Genomic DNA, 25,389 nt, shown 5'->3' with positions numbered 1-25,389 from the left:
ACCGTTTTTATTAATTAATGTGTTCTTTGATGACTTCATTCATGCATAGGCTACATTCTTATACTTTCAGCCTCTCTTATCTCAGTCCCACCCCTGTCAAGTCCCTCTTTACCTAAACATTCCTTTCTGGTGTTCTTGTCCTTTTGATTTTGAGCACACTGAGTTTAACTGGGGACATCTGTGTCACCATAGGCTTGGATGTCCTTTGGAGCTCTGTGAGCCCACTGGTGTGTATACAGCTGAGGACAATGATTCCTTCTTGCAAAAATCTTCAGCACAGAGGAGTAAGCTCCCTTGAGCCCACCCTCCATCCACAGCAGTTGTTGACTGGGCCAGCCTTATGGAGGCCCAGCGCAGCTGACCACAGCAGCTATGAGTTCAAGGTGGCAAAGGCTGCTGGTACTGTTTTTTCTTTTCTTTTCTTTTCTTTTCTTTTAGTTTAAATTAGAAACAAGTTTGTTTCACATGTCAATCCCAGTTCCCTCTCCCTCCCCACCTCCCCTACTCCCCACTGACCCCCTATTCCATTCCCTTTCTGCTCCCCAGGGAGGGTGTGGCCTTCCATGGGAGATCTTCGAAGTCTGTCATATTATTTGGAGCAGGGCCTAGGCCCTCCCCTGTGTGTCTAGGCTGACAGAGTATCCCTTATGTGGAGTGGGCTCCCAAATTCCATTAGTGTACTAGAGATAAATACTGATCCACTACTAGAGGCCCCATAGATTATCCAGACCTCCAAACTCACACCCATGCTGTTACTGTTTTTAAAGTTACTTTTTCTGTAGGTTTTATCTTAGTGAAATTGTCTTCTGAAATGACAGCAATGTTCATTTTTCCTCCTAATTATTAATATAATGGCAGATCTTTTTCCAACACAAAGTCACAGCAAATATAATGTTACAATACAGATTTGAAGAGCATGGGACCTGAGTTTCTCACATCACACCTGTGATGTTAGGGCAATTGTCACTCTCAGCCATGGCATCTCAGGTGGTCATGGTTATTGACCTTCCTCTCAAGAGCATTTGAGGATTAAATGAAGACTTGAGGACTGAAGAGATGGCTCGGTGGTTAAGAGCATTTATTGTTTTTGAAGAACATCCGAATTCAATTTCAGCACCCACATGGTAGCTATTGACCATCTGTATCTTCTGAATTCTGGGGTATGCATGTGATACACAGGCATGGGTGCAGGCAAAACACCCATACATATGAAATAAATATTTTTTACAAATTTGTTTGAATTTATTATAATTCTCAAGTCAAAATGGAAGGTAATATAAAAAATAGAATTAAAACATTTTGAAGGTTGACTTGGATTCAAGCATGTTGCTCTATGGTTGACACCAAGGACATCACTAGTGTGTGATTAGCAAGTAATAGTAGCATCAGTAACTTAAAAGGCCAATTAGGGAAGACTTACATTCAGCTCCTGTCATGGTTTCCATAGAAAATGAATTATATCTTCCACAGTGCTAAAGACCAGGAGGACTCTGAGACCAAAACCCCATTAGAAGCCATGCTTTCTGGACAGACGGTGTTTCTGCCTTCGAGCTCCCTGTAAATTCTGTTCTTTCCCATATCTTCCTACCCCTCCTACTTTCTGTCTTTGTCTGGTCATTTTCTCATCCCTCTAAATCTCCCCGGGGCTTTTTCTGTCTGCAGTAATGGTTTTAATTTTGTAAAGAGTAAAAAAGGTTAGGTTGTTTCTTTTCTAATTCTCCCTTCATTCTTCCTTTAGCTTTTAGCCAAATGTCCACAAAACAAACAGAAAGTCTCAAAATGAGCTCAGATGTGAGACCATAAAACAATAAACACAGAATCACAGAATGCCTCGCCCCATACTTCTTTAAGCACATAATTATGGCTGTTGATTGTTCTGTAAATCTGTTTAGACTCCATTTTTTATTCTGAGCATTGCTGTTCCATTTTCTGATCTACAGTGTGGCTATTCCTCAGCCATAGAAAATGTATCCATGGATGGGCATTTTTCTAATTTATTAAATTAAATGAATTAAATTTGGAAACTTTTTGACATGTGTCCAAATTTCACATAATTACTTCTAATTGCAGGAATTATTTTTTAGCTATCAAATCTGCTGTATATACACACATCTTCCTGCCAAATTGTATTGCATAGTACTTTGCCAAGAGAGTCACAATATGGCTAAAATTAAGCTTCATTAGGTGTAACCGGATGAGATGCAATTTAATTCTTAAAGCTGACTGTAAGTGCTGGAAGATAGATTTGCTTTTCTTCTGTCTAGCAAGTTAAAAGAATAATACATTATTTTGAAAATCCCAGTGGCAAAAGGTAACTGAAATAATTCATGCAGCTTCTCGAAGGAAAAGAACTTCATGCTTAAAACTATGCTATTATTTATCTTTACCCTTCATCCATTTGACTCCCTCAGTCTGTAGAAGAGGCCCTTTTATTTTAGCAGGAAGTGGATTGAGTTTCTGCCAAGTCAGTGTACTCCCTAAATGGATATGTCAGAGGCAATATTGTTTCTCAAAAATCATTTAGAAAGCAGCATTTTTACATAAGTAGGCTCTTTCATTAGTTTTGAATTAAATTTGAGCAATTGCTGTTTCTGTTATGGCTGCTTTTTTGGAGAGCCCAGGCAATGAGGGCTTCCCACGTCCTTGAGTCAAAATTTCCTTTGGGGTTTACTGTTGCATGTCTCAGGCTTGGAAGATTGGAATGGATGTAACGTGTCTGTCTAAGCTCTTTGTGGAGGTTGGCGATATTCACAAAATCAAATACTTTGCATAAAATCAACTAAAGATTGAGGGTTTAATTTGTATGAGGATCATGTGGAAAGAGGCAAAATAATGTAAGCTTCATGGTGTCCCAAGAAATGCCTTTGGTTTCCATTTCTAGTCTTGAAAATGCTGGAGAAAAAAAGATTGTAGTGACTAATTCCCCAGATGCTTCTCTTTGTCCTGAAGATAATGTGCACTTCATTATGCCCTGACAGAATTACATTGACTGCTTTGTGAATTTTGAAAGGATGTCTTGATTTTTTTCATCTAATAATAGGTATATTGAAAAAGAAATATCCATTAGCTGTGATGATAACATCTTCCCCTTAGGCAAATGACTCATTGTTTACAAACTGAAGGGGGCTACAGAGATATTAATTACAATTAGAAAAATAATATTGTCCAATTTCATTTTAATTTCTGTTAGAAGGGTTAAAAACATAAACAGAATAAATCTTGCAGAATGTCGAGATGGAAGGAGGATTTTCTCATAAATGTTTGCATCATACTGTTTTGTTAATTTAAATTAGTTTGGATTCTAGCTGAATTTAATTTTAAAGAATAAGCTGTAAATGTGTTCATCATTCTAGATATTATAATTACTAGTATAATTTTCAATGTGGTAGTTACAGGGCCAACCACAACAGGAAGAGATATATATATATATATATATATATATATATATATATATATCACTTTTTAAAAATTTGTGTCCTCATCTGAAATCAAAAAGGAAAACAATGAACTTTATTCCTTTCTAGAATTGAGGACAGTGCACATTTTATAGCATTTTATGACAGAGTGTATCACCCACCAGCATATATTTTGCCCCTTGTTAATTAGCATTCTGTTCATTCAGTTATTCATCATTTAAGGAAACTTTGCAATCATTAGTTGCAGACTTCAACATTTCTTGTAGGGCAGGTCAATTTAATCATATCTTACTGCAAATGAAAAATTCCAGGTTAGGTACCAGAATATTCAAAATATTAATTACCACCAAATATGAGCAATCACTTAAAATACAGTAATGTATTCCTCAGCATTGGGAATGACTCTCCTACATAGAGATTAGGCTATATCCTGGTTAAAAGTTATGGGTATCTTAATATTTGGGGATCCTTAGAGCTCTCTGAGAGAACTGAAGCTGTTGTCTACAGAGCCCAAGCAGCCTATGAGACCCACCTGAGGGCATCTTCAGTCCAGCAGGTGTCAGCCTATGAGACCTGCCTGATGGCATCTTCACCCTAGCAGGTGTCAGAGTCTGAGTGGTAGAAAGCTTCCAGGTGAACGTATTGAAGGCCAGTTGGAGGAAAAGGCAGAAATAAAGGTTTTTGCTGACTTGGGATTCACTGTGTTTGAGATGACAAAGTTAGTTAATAGTCATTTTAGAATAAAGAGTGCATTGACCAGGAAAACAGCAGTTCTTACTTCAAGCACTCTAGCTGGATTTTGACCCAAAATAAATGAAGGCTCAATAACGTGTGGTCTACACATCACCTAGCTCCAGAAAGGAATGTCTGCACCCTACTCACTTCCTAAAATACTATAATCAGAATATCCATACTCATGAGGAAGGACTAAAAGGAAATAGTCTTCTGGGACAGAGGAAAATTGGGATTCACTATCTTCTTCCCAGTGGGCATAGGTTAGAATTCTGAGGTCGTGATATAAAGAAAGGTTTGGGTCTGGTTTATAGGGTGAAATTGGACCTGGAGCATGCATGGGTTCCTTATATCTCTGGCTACTGTGATTCATACAGAGGCTATCCTGGTACAAAGGGCCACATCTGTCTTGACTGCTACCTTCATTTTTACAGAAAGAAAATAAAAGATAGATGGAAGTGAGTTTGCTTCCTAGCCTAAGGCTCAGGTCTTGCTGTCCTCTGGATTTGAGAATAAAATTGTACAAACTCCTGAGCCTTTGGAGTTTAGTTTTTCAGTCAAATTGATTAATTAAACTCAGTTAGCCCTAAAGCTGACATCCAGGAATAACAGTCAATAGGTGCAGAAGCATCCTGTGTTCACCCTTCTCCACTGTTCTGGAGCTGCTAAGGGCTTTGTCGTGTATTCATAATTTATCTCTGGAGCAAATGTGTCCTGGGTCATGACTTAGGGTCATGAAAGAACTAAGCTGACCCAGACACATCGATTCAGTGCCTAAGTGAAGCATCTTAGACATGTCACCATGGCTGGGAGAATTTATTGATATGGATTAAGATCCGCTGTCCATCAAAGCAGCAGGTGCTGAAGAAAAATGAGTGCTTTGACAAATGGCTTCACCCTATCCCCGAGTTTCTAATATGTCACTCTCGAGTCCCCAAGGAAATTATTCCCTGCTCTTTGCCAGGTAATAGTGGCTATCTCTACTTTCATATCTTACATTACTTGCATAGTCTAACAGTCTACTAATTGACAGCTAGTATTTATAGAAGAGGACTTCAGGGGATTTAACCTTTAACCACTTGCTTATCTTCAACTTCTCTTTAAAACGAAACAAACAAGTTTAAGTGTGGATGTGGTGTCTTGGCAGAGTCAGCTCCAGGGCGTATTTCCCAGCCTCTTTCTAACTGCACTTCAGCCTAAGAGCTTTTCACCCTAGACATTCTGGGAGCTTCACGTGGGATTTAGCAGGATTTCACCACGTGCCTAGTGGATACTTTGCTGGTGGACTGAGTAGTGTTGCCTATTGTGTCAAATGTCAGATGCAGAGATATGACAGCATACCACTGATTGCCTTCCTCCTGAGCTGCTTGGGGCCTTCTTGCCACTGGCACCTGATGCTTCATCTGGATGGTGTGGAAATGAGAAAGACATGGCAATAGAAAGAGTGCAAAACCACAGTCTTGACTTCTTGCTGGGGGTCCTGGATGCCTTACAGTTTGAATCCAACCCTAGTGGAATGTGGTTCTATGAGGTAAAGGTTTGGGGCCTATTTGGCTACTCATTGTCAGTCCTCCATAGAGAACATTGTGTTAACACAAGGTGTGATGTGTTCACTGTGTACTGACTATCAACCTTTCTGAGTCAATATACAGATGTACAGATAGAGATACAGATATACCAAACTCATTCATATACAGCCTGTTTCAAGAAGCAGATTTGTTCCTTACTGGCAGGTGACAAAGAACAAATAAATTCTGACTTGTCCTAGGTACAGAAAGCACACACCTGTGTACTCAGCTCTGCGTGCCTCACCAGAAAGTGTCCACTCAGGGTTTTATACACTGGGGCACATGGCATGGTTTTCAAGGATACCTTGTTGAGGCCACTGGTATACAGTCCAGCTTTTTGGGCCAGTTCTTCTCTTCTATCATGATGCTGAAATTCTAATCCATTCATGAACTCTTCTTCAGGACAATAGGCAAGCTGTGGGGGAGAGCATGGTCAGCCCAGGGCTACTCAAAAATCACCTTACCTAAAAAAATTCAAGTAAAAACATCACTCAATGAAGTGGTTCGCAGAATAAATTCAGAAGCTGGACTGCCTGGTTGCAGATCTTGTCTCCACCATTCCATGCTAGGCCTGTGGACAAGTGAGCTAAGATTGTTTTAGAGTGATTTTTATTATTTTTAATTATGTCTCTGTGTGCCTGTGTGGCATATGTACATGTGAGTACAATGCCCACAGTGGCCAGAAGAAGGTGCCAGATTGCTTGGAGCTACAGATATAGGGGATTATGCACCAGCCAACTGGGTTCTGGAATCAGAATTCTGCACTTTGGGCTCTTTCTCTGCAGCCTGTGAGCTAACATTTCTACAGTGTATTTTTTTTAATTTAAAACTAGAGGTATTAAGAACGCAAACCTCAAAGAGAAGCTATCCAGACTAAATTTGTCAGTAACTGTTTGATGTTATAACCCATGCTTGGCATGCATTATCAATGCTTAGTAAATGATTAGACTAATCAGCCGCCACACCCACTCACTTCTAATCTATTGCAGGAGTACCTTTCTCTGCTTGTGGGAATAAATGCCAACACACATAGGATAGGAGCCAGGCACACTTCCACATTAAGATATCCGGCTTTATTGTTTATTTATGGGATACTCAGATGCCTCTGCTACTATTGTCTGTTAATTTGTTGCCTGACTTAATCTTTTTTTTTTTTACTTTTCTATTTTAATTAGAAAGAAGATTATTTTACATGTTAATCCCAGATCCTTCTCCCTCCCCTCCTCCTCTGTTCCCCCTCCAACTAATACCCTACCTATCCCATATGCTTTCTGCTCCCAGGGAGGATGAGACCTTCCGTAGGGGGTCTTCAAAGTCTGTCATAGCCATTGGGGATAGGGCCTAGGCCAACCCTCTTGTGTCTAGGCTCAGGGAGTATCCCTCCATGTGGGATGGGCTCCCAGAGTCCATTCCTATGCTAGGGATAAATACTGATCCACTACAAGGGGCCCCATAGATTTCCAAGGTCTCCTCACTGACACTCACATTCACGGGGTCTGGATCAGTCCCATGCTGGTTTCACAGCTATCAGTCTGGGGACCAAGAGCTCTCACTTGTTCAGGTCAGCTGTTTCTGTGGGTTTCATCAGCCTGGTATGGACCCCTATGCTCATCCGTCCTCCTTCTCTGCAACTGGATTTCAGTTCAGTTTACGGTTTAGCTGTGGGTGTCTGCTTCTACTTCCACCAGCTGCTGGATGAAGGCTATACCATGGCATATGAATTAGTCATCAATCTCATTATCAGAAGAGGGCATTTAAGGTAGCCTTTCCTCTGTTGCTTAGATTGTTAGTTGGTGTCATCTTTGTAGATCTCCAGACATTTCCCTAGTGCCTGATTTCTCTTTAAGCCTATAATATCTCCCTCTATTTTGGTATCTCTTATCTTGTTCTCTTCTATTCTTTCCCCCAGCTCAACCTTCCTGCTCCCTCTTGTCCTCCTCACCCCTCTGTTTCTCCCCTTCTCATTCTCCTAGTTCCCCCTCCCCTCCCCCCATGCTCCCAATTTGCTCAGTAGATCTTGTCCCTTTCCCCTTTTCCAGGGGACCATGCATATCTCTCTTAGGCTCTTCCTTGTTTCCTAGCTTCTCTGGCAGTGTGGATTGCAGGCTGGTAATCCTTTACTCTATGTCTAAAATCCACATATGAGTGAGTACATACCATGTTTGTCTTTTTGTGACTGGGTTACCTTGGACTTAATCTTGTTGGTAGAGAATTCCTTGAACATAGACAGTACCTAAGAGTGGCTGGTTTAAATGGTTACTTGGTAGCTTAGAATGGTTGAGTCATTTACTCAGTGGATATGTATCTGTGTAGCTTGTCTTCTCTGAGTCCAGCTATCACAGAGATCCATCTCTAATTTGGTTCATATCCCGCTGACAACTGTAGTCTGATCTTCATTTATCACTTCCCCTCATCAGTATCCCTGGACAGATTCACTAACTCCCCCAGTATCTGCTCTTTCCTCCTTTCCCTGTTCCCACTCCATGACATACATATTTTCATGTTCACATTGGCAATCTAACTTTGCTCTTGACTTTCATTTTAAGTCAAATAAAACCAATTTGATAAACTTTAAAATCGTTCATTGCAAATAAAGCTTTGGTGTTGTTTTCACAATTCTTCCACTCACTCTCACAAGCAATTCAGCCCGTGGTTTTGCTCATCAAAACCCCCACCCCAACTCACAAGCCTGTGTCTTTTTCAGCAACAGTATTTATTTTCTCTTCTGTTGTTGTTGGGTTCTGATTCAAGGCTCCTCTGCTCAGAGTTGTGATGGATTTACAACCTTCACTACATCTGATTCTTCCATACCCAGAGAGCAAGGAAGTAAATGAGGTGCTGTGACTTACCACCCAATCCCCTCACGGCACCTCCCACCTTTGAGGCATTTTCAGTCTGTTCAACTGGATGGAAATGACATATAGGAAATATTTACAAAATAGTGCAAGCCAGTCAGTAGCTTCCTGAACTGAATCTACTGCCCACAAAATTGGGACTCTCTCAGAACCTTCTCAGTTCGAGGCAACTCTTCATAGGAAAAGTAAACAGTTTTATAGTTGGATGTTCTTTTTTATGTGTATTTTAAAAAATTAGTACATATTCATGGTACTGAAAAACACATTTTATTATGAGGCATGCATGCATGCTTCTCATATGCTAGGATTACATTTGCCTGCCCCCCATCTGTTAGACGATTTTTTCTCTTTCTAAATACCACCTCCTTGCTTTTATATCTTAATATTTTTAATGCGGCTCACATGGTTCACACTGGGTAGACTGATGACAACTTTGCTCCCCTGGTGGTATGCCCGGTACCTTCTACCACAATGAAAACTAGCCAGTAAGGATGAAGCTTGCAGGTTGATATCGACTTGATTTATCCATATCCCATGACAAAGTATGTGGTGTCTTCATGGATAGGTTTTCCTACCAAATTCTGGAGGGAAAATAAGCAATGGCAACAGTCTTTAATATTTGGATGGTTTACTGGGCCCTTTCTACTTGTGAATATGTATATATTTTCAGTTGTTTCTGCAGTAGTAGGTCCCCATATGGCATTTTCAAAGGACTTTAATATAAGTTTTCCTTTCCTATACTCCCTTCTCTACCCTACCCTGCCCAGCCCTCCCACCTCACCAACCCCTTCATGTTCCACTATTCCCTATTCACCTTTCTTAGGATCTGCATTCTAATCCCCTTTCCTTGAAACCCCATTTTCACCACTCTTCTGTTGATGGACACATGGGTCAGCTCTACAATTCATCCATAGTAAATACTGCTTCAGTAGACCTGGACACGTGTCTTTAGTATATGATTTTCAGGGACTCCTGTCTCCATTGTTAAATCTACACAAAGACCAGGAACATGTGGTTTCCTCTGTCTCTTGTGTTGTGGTGCTGAGAATCTGCAGGCAGAAGGCAGTGACCACCATTGAAGGACAGATAGTGACTGTACCCAGAGGGGACCCAGCTCAGACCCTGATCTACACACCTGGAAGCTCTTCCCCCTTGGAGCTCTGAACCTCTGGGTAACCCAGTTAGGAAACTGCTTTCTCAAGCCAGAACTGCAGTCAGGGTCCAATTTTTCTTCTTATTCGAAGAACCATTTTTCTTCTGTCTTTGCCAGCTCCAGCCCTCCGGGGAGTCCCAGCACTAGATTGGTTATGCTAAACACTGCGCCTTAGGGGGTTCCATTCTGATGTTTTTCACAGTGACCCAGTCATTTATATTGTTAAGATAGACTCTTCTTGAAACTTCACCAAGCCATTTAATTCTGTTTTAAATCATACCTCTGGATAATTTGTGTCCGTGATATTTCCACTGCTCTCTTGAATTCCCTGGGAGTGCTTTGCAATGCAAGAATCTCAAGTGCATGCCCTCTGTCTCTGTCTTTTTCTTTACTCACCCCAAAGGCTAATGATGTAGAACTAAACATTCATATTATAAAATGTTGGTCTTGATTGCCTATACTCCTTAGAATCATAAGCCTGATAAGAATGTGATTTTAGAAAAGTCCAAAGAATGTGACATAGGCATTTATGTTTTTGTCCTTCAGTTTCTAGACCTGTGGAAAGTACATTATGTTTGGGACCTGCCCCCTCAGCCTCCCAGCTCTGCAATGTGCCTTGCTCGATGGCCTGTATAGTATCTTCCTGGTCATCCTGGGGTCCGTGTGTTCATGACAACTGCCATGATCCTCAGGGGAAGAAAGGTGAGTGCGTACTTCATTCACTTCCAGTGTACACATCTACTCTGCAGCAGACTAAGCCAGCTTAAGACAGCATTTGTTTGTATTTAGATAACTGGCTCAGGCTTGGCAGCATTTGCTTATTAGGGAGGCAGCTAAGGACATTTCTGCAGAGCACAGAATCTGACCTTGATTGACTTTCTTATTAAACTCATAGCTAAATAAGTGACCGTTACTCAATTGGAAGTAATGTTGGTCCTACTGACACAGCCTAGTTGGTAGATGCTAGTCTGGCATGCACAAAGCCCTGGATCCAATTTGCTGTACCACATCAAGCCAGGCTATCTGGTATATTCTTTTAATTGGGGTAGTAAAGACAGGAGGATTAGAATGTCAAGGTCATTCTTGGCTACAAGTGAATTTGAGGTTAGCTTGGGCTACATGAGATGCTGTCTCAAATAAAAATAAAAAAATCTAGCTTGCTTTTTCATATAAGTGATGGTTACACTGGAGTACTTAGATACAATTCATGTAATCACACCAGAAACCAACTATTTTGTTATTGCTTTATTTTCAGATTTCTAGCATTTGGTTTATATTTTAATAAAGGACACTTATTATATAAATGTGTGTGTGTGTATACTGGTTAGTGTTTATTGTCCTCAGGCTTATAGTAACATCTTCATTTTTTTTTATTTAGCTAGGCTTTACAATCCTGCTTCCCCCATTTTTGTATTTAAAATGTCCATCCCTGCCCCCAAAAATCCAGAGGCATCTTGCCATCTTTCACTGACCTTTTAGTTTCCATGAGGGTCTTTCTCCTTGCCTGTTGTGCTAAAAAGAAATATTCTCTCTATTAATATGAAGAAAAATAAGCTCTGATGGCTTCCCAGGTAGTAGGTTGTGTTTGCTCAGCTATAATCTTACTTTCCATGCAGAGAAACAACACATGCCTAACTGTGGTGTGCAGTGATCCTTGTACCTCCTGTCTATGCAAGACAATGCCACATATCCACTAGACTCTCCCATGATTGTCATCTGTGGCTTGCTCCAGGCACACATATACCCATGTTCATGACACAGGCTTATGGGAATTAATTTTGCTCTGACTCTTACTATAAGGGAAGAAGAAAGACGGTATTGAATCTGGGACAGAAGGATGCTAACTTTGATTTTTTTCCCCATCAACTTATAGAAATAAGTGTCTCAACAGGTCCTGGCAGGCTGAGCTATTCCCCTGTATGAAACAATATTCTCACAAGTTCAAGTGTTCAGACACTGTTGTCACAGCTGGGTGTGCTGTTTCAGGATTCTGTAGAACCTTGAAGGTGAGAGGAATAGCTAGGACAGATGAGTAACTGGGGACACATATTTGAGGACTTAGATGTGCCACACTTTCCATTCTACTTCCTATGTCCTGGTCTTCCAAGATATGAACTAGGCAGATCTCCAGGTTCAGCTACCATGGATACAGAGCCTTTTCAGCCAGCACAATTTCCCTGATGCGCAACTGTTTTCCTCTGAAACTGCGAGCAGAGTAAACTCTTCCTCCCTTTGGCAAGTTGCTTCTGTCAGATATTGGCTCATAACAACTTAAAACAAAATAGTGCATCATGTAACCTCAATATCCTCTATGTGGCTTCAGTTTATGGACACAGAAAAGTTACATCTTGTACTCCATATCTAATTAGAACTCGTCATTTTCTTACAACTGTTCATGAGACTCCTTAGGGTGACTTGCATGCACTTGAAACCTAGAATCAGTCCTCCTGTATTTCATCTGTTTCTTGCCAGATTTTAAGGCTACTCCCCAGAAAAACAACCACATCAAGCTTTGCCAAAACTGCAGCTGCTCTGGTCAGGGACTCGCATGCAGATAAAATTTGGCTGCATGAAGCGCCATTCTCCTTTGCTTTCAAAGATGTAGAGTTCTCAACACACATTAATAGATGTAGGTGACATGACCCCAGTTCATGTTTGTTTCTGACCAAAACAGAGACTTATTAACTCATATGGAATGGCCTCCAGGATGACATTCAACAGTACAAACAATGTCAGGGGTTCCCAACTTCTCCTTTCAATCCTTCTACTTTTCAACTCTCCAAGTTGCTGTCTTCTCGTTCCATTATTCTCCACAGTGTGTTAAGTTTGAGAAGCCATCTCCATAGATCAAAGCTCAGGGAGGGATTTTATTTAAGATGATAAATGATGTAGTAGAGAAGGTCTTGTTCAGTAAGTAGTTCCAGGAAGAGCTCTAGGGAGGACCATCATGTCTGCTCATGTTGTATGCTCATTTCTGAACACTCTGATGGGGCTTAAGTGGTTAGGGTCTAAGCTTATGTTCCCAGAATGCAGAGTGGTTTGGCTGCTCTCAACTTTCACAGGCTGGAGAGGAAGATCAATAAGGGGAATGATGGACTCCTTCAGGATACTTTGATATGGCAAAAGTGATTCTGGGGCCACACTTTGCTGATGACTACTCAATAGATATTACATTTCTTGTTCTTGTCCATTGGCTTCTTTATGGCAATTTGGTGCATTTTCCCCAATTTCTGTGTTGAGTCAAAATTTTCATAAGACATTGTGAAGAGCTAGCATTTTAAATTTTATCCCAGTCTTCCTTCTCCACATAACTCAGACACAAGTCACTGGAGAAATCTACAACTCTTTCTCCTTTGTGGACTCTTTCAACATACCTTTGTGTAGAACTTTCTTCTCACTGGCCCTTATTCTGTTCTCCATGCAAATGTTCACACACAAGCACCAACACATTTACAGAAACATCCACAAAGACAACCACAATAGCTCAGCCAACACTGACCCCGTGTTCCTTTCTGCCCAGTACAATGTCTTTCCAAACACACTGATCCATTAGTCAATTTTTTTCATAAGCCCAAAGACACTTGGACCAAGGTACAAATCCAGCCCTGAGAAGAGAAGTCATCTTCCAGCTGTGCCCTGAAGTAGTCAGGTGAACCATGACCCCTGAGAATGAACCTTTGGGCTGCTATAGATCACCAGGCCTAGTGAAACTGTAGTATCAGCTGATGAAAAAGGGCCCTACAGTCATAGGCATGGGTAGACATGGAGGTAAACAGGTAACTGCTGAGTGTGCACTTTGCCCCATTCAACGGTTTCCTTCAGAGGCTTAATCTTGGGTTATAAAAGACTGGGTAGGGGCAGTGGGAGTTACAACCTGAGGGTGAAGTCCTGGAGCCTTTGGAGACAGGTTGGAGTTGCTGTTAGTACCTTTGTTTTTTATAGAGCTCAGACCAAACCAGGTGACTTGAGAGCTCTATTGGAAGATGGCTTCTCTTCCCAAGTGCTAAGTAACCACAGGCAGAGAAAATGAACCACTTTTGTAATTGTGATTCAGGGCTGGCAGTTTGCTATTTTAAAATAATTCCCTTAAGCAGAGAGAAATCAGTCCTCTAGGTCTTGCTGGAACCTGGCAGGACCACCTGCTTCTAATTTCTCTTGGGAAAAATATGGAATAGAGCTCCCCCTCTGGGGAAATGATTCTGTGCCTACAGGCAGACCAAGTGTGTGATGGTGATGGGAGCAATCATCTTGTTATTTCTACCAACTGGGGAGGATGAAGTCTGTGTTCTTCTCATTCTCTATTTCTGTCCCATGATCCGGTAAGGACTGGGCCAGAGTCCTGATTGGCACAAAGTAAATATGATTTAGAATTCCTCAGAGACTGGACACACAGCACGTATACTAAGTTTTGAAAAATCCCTGGGACAGAAGTAAGGTCTGCACATTCCTATCTGAATTCCCTACACAAGAAATTCAATCAACTCACTGGCAGAAATCCAAAATATAGAAAAATTGCTGGGTACTTTATAGCCTCATACAACATTAAATACACAGGTACATATTTATAGAGATAGTCTCTAACACAGTTACACACATGTGTATATATATTAGAGAAACAAAAGTAGAAGAAATAGGGAAAATGGAGCAAACAAGGAGGAAACAGATGTGGGAAGACGGAGACCTTTTCCCAACACACACACACACACACACACACACACACACACACACACACACACACACACACACACCCTTCTTATCACCAGGGTTCTTCTTATTTTATTCTGTTCTCTTTATTGACATCAAAAAATAGAAAGGAATGGGGGAAGTAGATGGTAGAAGATGTTTTATTAGCTAATAGAATAAATTGTTAGAGAAATTATCTTTCTATGGCTGTTGTTCTCCATCAGGCACCCCTCAATCAGGCGTCATCTAAGGCTCATGGCTGTCAGCTACTCAGAATGCATTAGAAAATCAGTCAACATTCACAGGCTCTGCACCTTCCATCACAGCAGTGACAGGCAGACAAGGGGAGCAGAGCTTGGCAGGTTGGTGCTTGTCAAGTGAGGTTGGGACACCTTCCAGAGGAATTTAAATAGGATCAGGTTGTATCGTTTATTGCTTTATCTGGGAGATACTGCCACAGTGTTATAATTAGAGAAATACAAAAGAGAACCGGCCTGAAGAAAATGCTCCTGGATAAGCCCCACACATAGATATGATGCGGTTTTAAAAATTCCTCTCCATACATAGATTTACCTGACAGCCTGGTTCCTTGCAGGCAAGTTCTAGGAAGGCAACCTGCTGAAGAGGAGTTTCATGGAGACCTCTATAGGTGGCATCCTAATAGCTACCAGCCTCCATAAATGACTTCAAGGATTCCTCCCCTCCTCCAATACAGTTCCCCAAACACAGTACAGAAGATTCTCTAAAGTCCCTACAGGAAAAGATATTTTAAAATTGAGACTCTAGGTCTATTCCTAAAGACATCTTTTCCGTTCCGAAAAATTAACATAGACAGCGAACTGAGGTCAGAAATCACTGACATACCTGAAATCTAATTTTACAGTGGAAATATTTCCCTTTTCCATTGTTGCTTGCTGGGTTGGCTCTAATGTTACATTCACACGAATTCTATAAAAATCATTTGGCTTTATTACAAATAATATTCATGTTGGCAGATATTTTTTCTTTTTCTATTTTTGTGTGTCTCTGGCAGTAAGCTGTACCTACTTTTCCTCCAACTTTAATTTTTTATTTCATTTTACATTCCAGCCACGGCTTTCCCACCCACCCCTCCTCCTGCCCCCCCTTGCCTCCTTCCAGTGCCCCCTCACCTCTCCCCAGGCCACCCCCAGTCCACTCCTCCTCATGGGTAAGAGCTCCCATGAGGAGTCAACATAATCTGGCACTATAGGTTGGGGCAGGGCCAGGCCCCTCTCTCATGCATTAAGACTGAGCACAGCTTCCCACCATGGGGAGTCGGCTCCAACAAGCTTTATCTACTTCTTATGCAAAGTCTTGAAAATTTTCGTGATTGCTTCACCCTATCAATGCTGCTTATTTCTGTGTAATAACAGGCTGGGAAATAATCATGGTTGATATCTAAAGAACCGGAATCAAAGACTCAGTCTAGGGGGTGCATGATTCAGTAAAGTGCTTATCAGATAAGCACAGTGACCTGAATTCAATTCCCAGATACCATGTAAAGTAAGTCAAGTACAGTATTGTGCCTTTGTAATCCCACTGCTGTGCTGCCAGAGACACACTGATTCCTTGACAGCCAGCTTTACCTTTGAGAGTCCTAGGCCAATGAGATATCCTGTTTCAAAAAAAAAAAAAAAAAAAAAAAAAGGTATTTCTGAAATCACAATCAAAGTTGTACTCCAATGTATGCACAAACATGTATATGCATGTACACACATGCATGCATGTGTGTGCACCTGCACAAACACACACCCCATTCAGTTCTCTTAGGTTCTTTGGCTCAGTATCCTTACCCACCATACAGGATTGCCAGAGACAAACAGCAAATGCAATGCTTAGCATGCAGTGAACTTCTGCTATCTGTGTGTAATCTGCTGGATATGTCTTCTAGCCTAGCTCCATGAGTTAGCACAGAAGCAGTGGTATCATCCACAGCTCTATGGAAGCTCACAAGGATGCTGTTATTTCATGACACATTAGAAATAAAGTCTTCAGACTTCAATATACCCATGAGCCTCCTTAAATTCCTCTCTGCCTTCACCTAAAAAATGTTGACTACTCTTTTGCCATCTACTCTTCTGACCTTTCTCTCCCTAACCCACTATTTAGTCTGTTCTGTTTGCCTGTAGTAGAATGATACACTAAACCATACACTTGGGGCTCAGAGCCCATGACAATAATACAACAATAACAAACCCTTGGAACAGTGGTTCTATCAAAGGGGCATGGTGAACCTCTGGCCATAAAATGAGGACTGTAACTGTCTCCTACACAGAGCCCCAAATCCTGCTCTATAGTCTAACTTCAGTTTAAGGACTGATCCATGATGACTTTGAGCTTTACCTTGGGACCAAAACACATTGCAGACAGGAGCTAAGTCTGTGAGGTCAGACCTATGATGAACTTCCTGCCCACCTACCCTACAGGTGACACGCAGAGAAATAATATATTGCAGTCTGGCCTTTGTTTACACATATCTAAAATGGGCAAGAACCTTACAGAAGTCTAGGGGATTTAAGTCCCCAGTAATATAAGTTAACTGTCTCTTGCTGTCACAGTTAATTGCTGTGCACACCCTTTCCCCTTTTTGAGTTATATGGCAGTGAGAGTTAGACATTTGCTTGTTGTTCTTCCTCTAATACAGGTCATTAATATTTGTATGATTTTTAATATTTACTGAATAATAATATTTGACTAACAGAATTCAATAATTGTGAAACATTGGCTGACCCAGCCATGGTGAACTTGGTTGTTGTATTTCTTTTGGAATTGAACACCTGGGAAAACCCTGTTGTTTACTGCAGGCATGGTTGCCAGTGTGTGAGTAAGCTAAGTAGAACAGGAAGCCAAGGTGCGTGTTTCATGCTGAGCTTGTGGTGTGATTTGATCCTACTTAGCGTCTGGACAAGGGCAGCACACACACAACAAAGAGCCTGAAAGAATTTATTGACTGAGGAGGTGCACTCTATAGATTTATGGCAAAATGGATACAACATGATTTATAGAGGGAAGCAAATTTGAGCCCTTCACTGGCTTTAAGCTCTAGGAACAGGACGCCCAAATCCTTCCATAGAGAGTGCTGAGTTTCTGTGCTGTTCTCCAGGCTGGTTGTCAAAGTGTAAATCATGCTATTTCTTGTTCAAAGATAAGAGCTGAGCAAGTACAAACAAATGTCAGGAAATAAGCAGGACACAGGTGTTATGTGTAAAAGTAGAGGTCATGCAAGTCATGTGGTGACAACATCTCAGAAGTCCTTAATTTATGCCTGGTGTAGTCAAGTGCCCTGTATGCCCCTGTGGCTCTCCTTGGGTTCCCAAAGCTGAGCTTTCCGTGGGTTGTATTTTGAGTATTTCATGATGTGGAGTTAGAACTGTAACAGAGCAGTAATCTCCATTGTTGTTATTATTTTAATTGACTGTGAACTTAGCAATTTATTATCATTGTAATAGTCACTATTGGCTAAATGATATCTAAATAATGTATTAGTTGTTTTCTGTCCTTCCATGATTAAATACCTCACAAAAATCAGGGAGAAGAAAGGTTTGATGTTACAGCTCACAAGATAAAATCTATAATGATGGGGAAGGAATGATGACAGAAGCCCAAGGTGACCAGTCACTCTGTGTCTGCAGTCATGAAGCAACAAGCAGGGAGAGAGCCCAAGCTATCAAATGTCAAGGCCCTCCTGCAGCTGACCCACTTCCCCCTGCAAAGTTTCACTTCCTAGAGGTTTTACTACCTCCCACACAACACTACCATTTCAGAACTAAGAGTTCAAACATATGAGTCTTGGGCAGTAGAGGAGATTAAATCAAAGAACTTTTGACTAGAGAGATGTAGCTCAGTTTTTAGAGCACTCACCTAGCACTGAGGAAGCCCTGGGATCGATCTCCATTAATATATAAACCATGCATGGAGGCCCAGCATTTGGAAAATAGAGATAGGAGGGTGAGAAGTTCAACATCGTCCTCACCTCCCAAATGAGTCTGAGCCTAGGCTGAAGATAGATGAGAACCAGTTTTGAAAAAGAAACTGAAAGATCATGATGGGTTGACAGAATTTGAATATAACAGTGGGAGAGATCTATGCCCATCAAAGTGATAATATCAAGAGGACCAAGGATTGTAAGTCATGCCATTAATAGATCTCAGCTGGTTCTCATCCACTCACTCATTCTTTTCTTAAAGCCTTGTTGTTGTTGTTACCTTAAATTAATTAAAACAAGCATGTTGTGTAGAAACAAAGTATAGCTTCTATTTCTGGCATGTAGACACAAGAGAAAGATATGAGAATGCCCATGTTTTCTCATGACAGCAGCCCAAGAAAGCTGAATAATAAAAAGTCTTTTAGAGCAAGTCCATCCCCTCCATTTTCTTATGGTCTTCATCACATTTTGTGGTGTTACAATTGATCTTTCCTCTGTATGTACCTACCTTTCTCCTGTTGAAGCAGAGTTTGTGATTTGGCAGCATTTTAAGTCCTGCCTACATACTTACCATGGGGTCTGACTGTGGGAATTTGAAAATCCATGGCCAGTTAGGGCAGAGAATGAGGTCCTAGAGACACTGTCTATGTAGAAATGCTGATATGGAAATCTCAGAGAAACTGTACAGGGAACTCTCAAAACAGAAGCTGTGAATAGTCAGGCACTAGGCACAGGCAAAGGTGTAAACGTGCCATTTAAGGTAAAGCAACAAGGATGTTCAAAGCAATAGCAAAATTGAAATCTGGATGTATCTGTGAGCAGGTACTGCTGTGGGTCATCACTGAAGTTCTTGGATAATGGACACCATTGGATGAACCATGTTCATTATTTCATCTGATTCCATCTGGCCTTGGAAGATACTTTTACACTCTTATTCTTTCCCACATTTTCTCTTACTCTTTCCATTTCATATCTCTCCATCCTATAAGTAAAACATAACAAGATAACACGTGCATCAGAGCTGCAAGTGTTCTCATGGAAGTTTCACCTGCTGCCCAGGAGCTGCTCTTTTGCCTTTGCTGGATCAGGGTGAAATACTGAAAATACTGTTTTCTTTCTCCTTCCAGGCTTTAGAATGAGACAGCGCCATGTTCTCATGGAATCAACAGGGCCCACGGGACACTGCCCTCATCTGGTAGAATCTGTGCCTTGCGAGGACCCAATGTGTTATAGATGGCTTGCTTCAGAAGGCATCTGTATCCCTGATCATGGGAAATGTGGCCTTGGACATCGAATCTTGAAGGCTGTCTGTCAAAATGAAAGAGGTGAGAGCTGGTGACACACTGTGGGGTTAACTTGTACCCAACAAGGGACAGTACTACTCTTCAAAGGTCATTTTCTGGAGGGCAAGAAGTTCTACCATTTCTATACTGGGCCAATTATGGTGAATTGGGTGACAAATTGCTGTAGAGTGAGCTGTGATCACTTCATGTGAGAACCACAGACTATCACTAAATGCACTGTTGGATTATGCTTTAACACACCACTCTGAACCCATAGAATTCTTTGGAGGTTTTGTTGTTGTTGTTTTGTTTTGTTTTAATTTATCAAGACAAATATCAAACAAAAGTGTCCCCCCATTTATGAATGCAGGACAAGTTTTATTTTCTTTTGTTAAGATCAGATTATGACATGCCTTTATTAAATGTTAACAAAATGCTACCTGTTAAAGATGCCGGGGTTAAAAAGAAAAGGAAAAAAAAGATTAAGTAAACTCTTTTCATTTATATAACATTAGACCAGAATCAGCTCTGGATATAATGCTAACATTTTCAACAAGCCATTTTAAAATATAAGCTGTCAGGATTTACACAATTATTAACAATGATGTCTGTCCTTGATCACCAAGCTTTTGGTACAGTGCTTGTTGGAAATGAAGTGTGGTTTAAAAATATGTAAGTCATATGGCAGTGAGAAAAGTGACATTTAAAAATCTTTATCCTGGAGATTAAAAAGAACTCCATCTCTCTGAGGGACGTGGAGCGTGTCTCCTAATCAGCTCTGTAATGCGAGGCCCTGTTCACAATGCTCTTCGTGTGTGGGATGAAATGTTTTGACTTATGGAGCAAAGTAATCCACAGAATGGGAGGAAATTACAAAGCAGATTCAGAATGGATATTAACATCTTCACAGGGCTGACATCTGGCAGATTGTTGCTTCCTTTATTTCTTCCTCCTTCTTCTCTCTGCTGCCCTTCTCCTTCACTTTCTCATGTTCTTTTTCTTTCTCTAAAATAACAAACATGAGTAGGCAAATGTACATTTTTGTATTAAATGATTTATTGTTTCCCTGCAGAAAGCAGATGGTTGTTTAATTAAATAGAGGCAACAGCAGATTGCAATAGCTGCAATAAATAGTTGGAACTAACAGTCACTGCTCCTAATACAACCACATAACGTTTATGTGGGGGCAAGGTGTGCTTTATTAGAGCAGGCAAATAATATTGCTTCCATGGTGTTTTTCTAGTATTACAATTTATAATAAGCAAAGTATAATTTGTTCTTCTTCCCTGATTCTTGGAACACTCATTCTGGACTCCGTGTAATTTCTGACTTATAACATGAAGCTCATACGTTTCCATGGGTGATAGAAATGACTTTTATTCTAACAAGATGACTCTGGGGTGGTCTCTCTGTGTAACTGGTCCCCAGAAAGACCAAACTAGAAGTTAGGCACTTTTATTCCTAATCATCAGCCACAAGGAAGTAGAGATGGGATGGGGGTAGGCTCCTTATTAATTATCCCCATGGGTAAAAGCTCTACAAAGATCCATGGACTATGGAGTTCATAGATCAGAACTTCCTTCCACATGGCTGTGTGGAGATGTGGGCAGAGTCAGGTGTGACCAGAGAGGGCCTGGATGCTCTGTACTCAACTGAATGGCTTCTTACCCTATGCATCTCCTCTATCTACATACATACCACTCTGAAAGTGCCTGGTCTTTCCTAATTTCATCTCTTTCATGTAGCTGTTTATCTCTATATTTTATAATATTCCTATAGTAAAGCTGTAAATATAAGTAAAAGGTTTCCTTAGGTTCTTTAAGCTACCTGGGAAAATTCTCTAAGAAAGGTTTGTGGTGAGGCTGACTTGCAGCATATGTGACAATCTCAGGATATTACTATCCAAGTGTGAGAGATTTGACTTGATGCCATGTCCATGAAAATACTTAATCAAAGTGGACTTGAATAGTAGGACACCCAGTTGGTGTGGAGGAATTGGTTGGTATAGAGAAAAATCCTACAGGTTCATCCAGGAAGCATTCTGTATTGAGTGTGGTGTCTGAAGTACAGTAGGGAAGGTTCATTTATGTGTCTTCCCTCCACCCTGCTTGGAATTCCAACCCCACTCACTACCTGCTGGATGGTCAAATTATTTAATGTATGGAGGAATATTTTCCTTTAGGTGTCCATATGAATCAGTAAAAACTACCTTCGATTGTTAAGGTTCTGAGAGTTAAAAAAAGGTATATGAATATGAATGTGATTAGTGATATTCCTGTCACCTCTCTTTTAAAAGCAAGCATATAATGCATATTTGCTAGTATGTTTGGTCTGCAGAAATGGGGCGCACAACAGTATTATATATAGTGCAGACAGTACTGGAGATTAGCACAAGTATTATCTATATCTTCTATCCTTCATCTGAGAAAATGGAAAACCCATTGGGTTGGGTCCTTTAGCAACTGGTCACAGTACTATGGTCCTCTTACTGCAGGTACTAGAGAGTTGCCATGACAACCTTTGTCCACAGCATTAGAGGTTTCTTCCATAGTGTTTTCCCTTTACCATGACACAGCAGTTTCAAAGCTTTGTGACTTATTCCTGTGAACAGATTTAAATTTAGCTTTTGACTGACAAGATCTGCTTCTATTGGGAGAGTTGGAATTCATTAATGCTCACATTAGCTCTGTGAAGTTTGTGGGTTTTTAAATACCTGGATGAACTTCACTTTTTATGAGGCAGCAACCACCATCATGGTGATGTGAACATGCAGACCTCCTGGTTATCGAAACAATCTCATGCCTGGTGAGAAATTGCAAATGCCGTCTGGTTGGACCTTCTGTGACTCAGAGGCTGTATTCTCCTGTGACTTGATGTGAAGGTTTGGCAGAGAAACTTCCTATCATACTTCCCACATGCTATCAAGGTCCTCACATAACCACAGCATAGACAAAGCTGCTGCCACTCAGTAAAATTGTTGAGAAAGGAACGCTTGAGATATACAGTTTCCTTGCTTGTGATAGTGGATAGTTGGCTTTTCATCACACTGAGTTTCTTAATTACTTTGAAGCCTTTTTGTTTCAGAATTTATTTCAAGCTACATGGAAGCAGCCAGAAGAAATTGTCTTAGCCTTGATCTGAGAAATTCCAAAACTCATATTAGATCCAATCAAACTTGAAACCTACTAGAATTTCCAAGGGCAGCTTGCTTTGTCTTCCTTCTGTTTGTCTATAAGTTCATGTCAGGATTCTAGATAGAAATATCCAGAAATGAATTCCACAATCTCATGAAATATCCATGTTCCATTCAGACTTAGAAGCTGACTGATTTTCCCCCTCATGTATATTTGTATGGTATACATGTGTGTTTGCATATATGTTCACATGTTTGTGTGTGTATGCATGTGCCAACCAAGGATTGATGTAGCAAGTTTCCCTCAATTGGTTTCCAACTTATTCACTAAGACTGAGTCTCCCAGGCGAAGAAGTCAGAACTTACTAATTCAGCCAGTGTGTCAGCCAGCTAGACAGGTATGCCCTCTCTCCACCTTCTAAACCCTGGTAGTATAGGCTGGCTATTATGATTTTCAGGCATTTTCTTGGGTTCTGGGGATCTAAACTACAGTCTTCACACTACAAAGCAAGGACTTTAATCCTGTAGCTACCTTCCCTGTACCCAAGAAAACTATATACTACACCACATACATGCACGTGCACACATGCACACAGATAGATAGATAGATGGATAGATAGAGAATTCTTTAGGATTACCTTTGTTTCTATTTTTATTGTACTTAATTTTAATTTTTTGAACCAAGGTCTTCTTTAATAGCCTAGACTGCCCTCAAATTTGTGATCTCCTGCCACAACTTCCAGTGTTAATATTACAGATCAGTGGGAGCCACTAGCCCAGCTCTCTCTCAGACTATTGTTGGTGTCCCAGGTGTTCCTCTTACCACAAAAAAGAAAAAAAAAATGAATGCATGAATGCACTTCCATTCTCAAAAGCTATGTTCATATCCTGACCTGGGAATCTGCACACTTACACAGTCTGTCGTACTGAAGCTGGGAAGTAACTATATGAAACAAAATTTGATATCCTTAAACCTGGTTGGTCAACTTAAGAATTGTAATCTGCTGGGACATGTTTGGGTGAAGTGCAGGCCACAGAAGCATGAGGGTCTGAACTTGATCCACCAGTACCTACATTAAATAAGCCTTGTGTGGCAATTTGTGCCTGAAATCCCAGCACTGGGGAGGTGGAAATTTAAAGGTCCCCTGGGGTTTGCTGGCAGCTATTCCAGCCAAATTGGTATAGTCTAGAGATCTTGATCCAGTTCATTTTCTCTGACAGTTAAATGATCAAAAGACAGGAAAAAAATATCAAACACAACAGACAGCAACGGGTTAAAAAAAACTTTGTTGTAAGTGAAAAAGCAGGAGAGTACATACAGACAGAACACCCCCAACACACACACACACACACACACACACACACACACACACACACACACACACACACACACACGCACATGCATGTGTTGGGATGGGGTAAAGATGACAGACACAATGCCTAGATGCCTAGAAAGAAACACTCTCCAAAGAGCCAAAAGGGAAAGGAAACTAAAATCCCCCTTTCTCTTGGAGGGACTAGTGAGTTAAGTGTTTTTAGTGGTATAAGACCTCTTCCCTAACTTTGAGTTAGTCAGTTGAAACAAACAACAAAAAAGTGTGTGTATTGTGTGTATTGCGGGTGGTGAGTTGATAGGCAAACAGCTTGAGGTAACTGTGAATATATTTTAACAACAGAATAGAGTCATGCAGAAGTGGGCCCTCAGTGACAGGAAAAAAATTAAAAGAAGCCCAACAGGCCTTTCAGTTCAGGATGCTGAAGAAGCCAGGAATTTCCCATCTTCATAATCTCTCCTTGTCCCCTTTTCTATCTGCCTGTCAGGGATTCATCCAGCTAGTTCCTCAAGAACAGCAAACTCCAAGTTCTTGGGAAAATGGTCAGAAAACAATAGAAGTAGAAACCCAGTGTAGAGTTTGGCTTCCACACACAAGAAACTGATCTGTGGACCACCTAGGATGGCAGTCAGTTAGTTATCTGTGGATTTCCCCAACAGTGGAATCTGATTTCCAGGGCTTCGAGTGGTGGAATGCTTTTGACTTTTTTTCTACGTAGCATCTTATCGTTACTGTGGGTCCACGAAGTGACAGTAGAGTGCAGGCATCTTGTTCTCCATTCATTGGTAAGAACATTTCTACATTTTGAATATTGTGAAAATGTCACCCTAGCCCTTAAGCCTCGGGGAGCATTACTTTTACTCATTGTGGCTTAAGCTCTGGTTTTCAAACTTAACAGTAAGTTCACTGTCACATTTCACTGGTGACTACTGAAGATTTATCAGTATGTCACATCTTCAGAACAGGCTGCAAAAACCTCCACACTGGCAGGGAAACATTTCTAGTGGATCCAACTGACCACTTGGATCTTCTTCCATGTCTCAAAGATGCAAAGTGGTCCATTGTTCTGCAGGTGAGCTAAATGTGGATCTGCCCATCAGATTCAGGGAAGCCAACACCTTCCCTGTCCATGCTTTATCAAACATGCCTTTTTGGCATCTTGCTCCTCCAGTGGACTTCCACAACCCCAAGTCCACTGGTGGAACAAGATGCCACTACATTCTTTCTTAAAAGAAGAAATACCTTTTTCCATATATCAACAAGCATGTTTAATAACAGATAATGGG

The 25,389-nt window shown here is 40.9% G+C and overlaps 1 protein-coding gene across 1 annotated transcript in view; it reads left to right on the top strand.

Moving 5' to 3' along the window:
• The window catches only part of Thsd7b (thrombospondin type 1 domain containing 7B), a 706,540-nt gene that overhangs the window by 234,258 nt on the left and 446,893 nt on the right, over positions 1 to 25,389 (top strand). The window contains exons 5-6 of the mRNA XM_027417733.2: positions 10,271 to 10,426; positions 19,481 to 19,678. Of these exons, the coding sequence (XP_027273534.2) occupies positions 10,271 to 10,426; positions 19,481 to 19,678 (354 nt within the window). The remainder of the gene's footprint in view (positions 1 to 10,270; positions 10,427 to 19,480; positions 19,679 to 25,389) is intronic.

This window comes from Cricetulus griseus, chromosome 5, assembly GCF_003668045.3.
Source record: "Cricetulus griseus strain 17A/GY chromosome 5, alternate assembly CriGri-PICRH-1.0, whole genome shotgun sequence".
NCBI lineage: Eukaryota > Metazoa > Chordata > Mammalia > Rodentia > Cricetidae > Cricetulus > Cricetulus griseus.
Note: the sequence above shows the minus strand (reverse complement) of the source record. Positions and strands in the feature narration are given on the sequence as shown.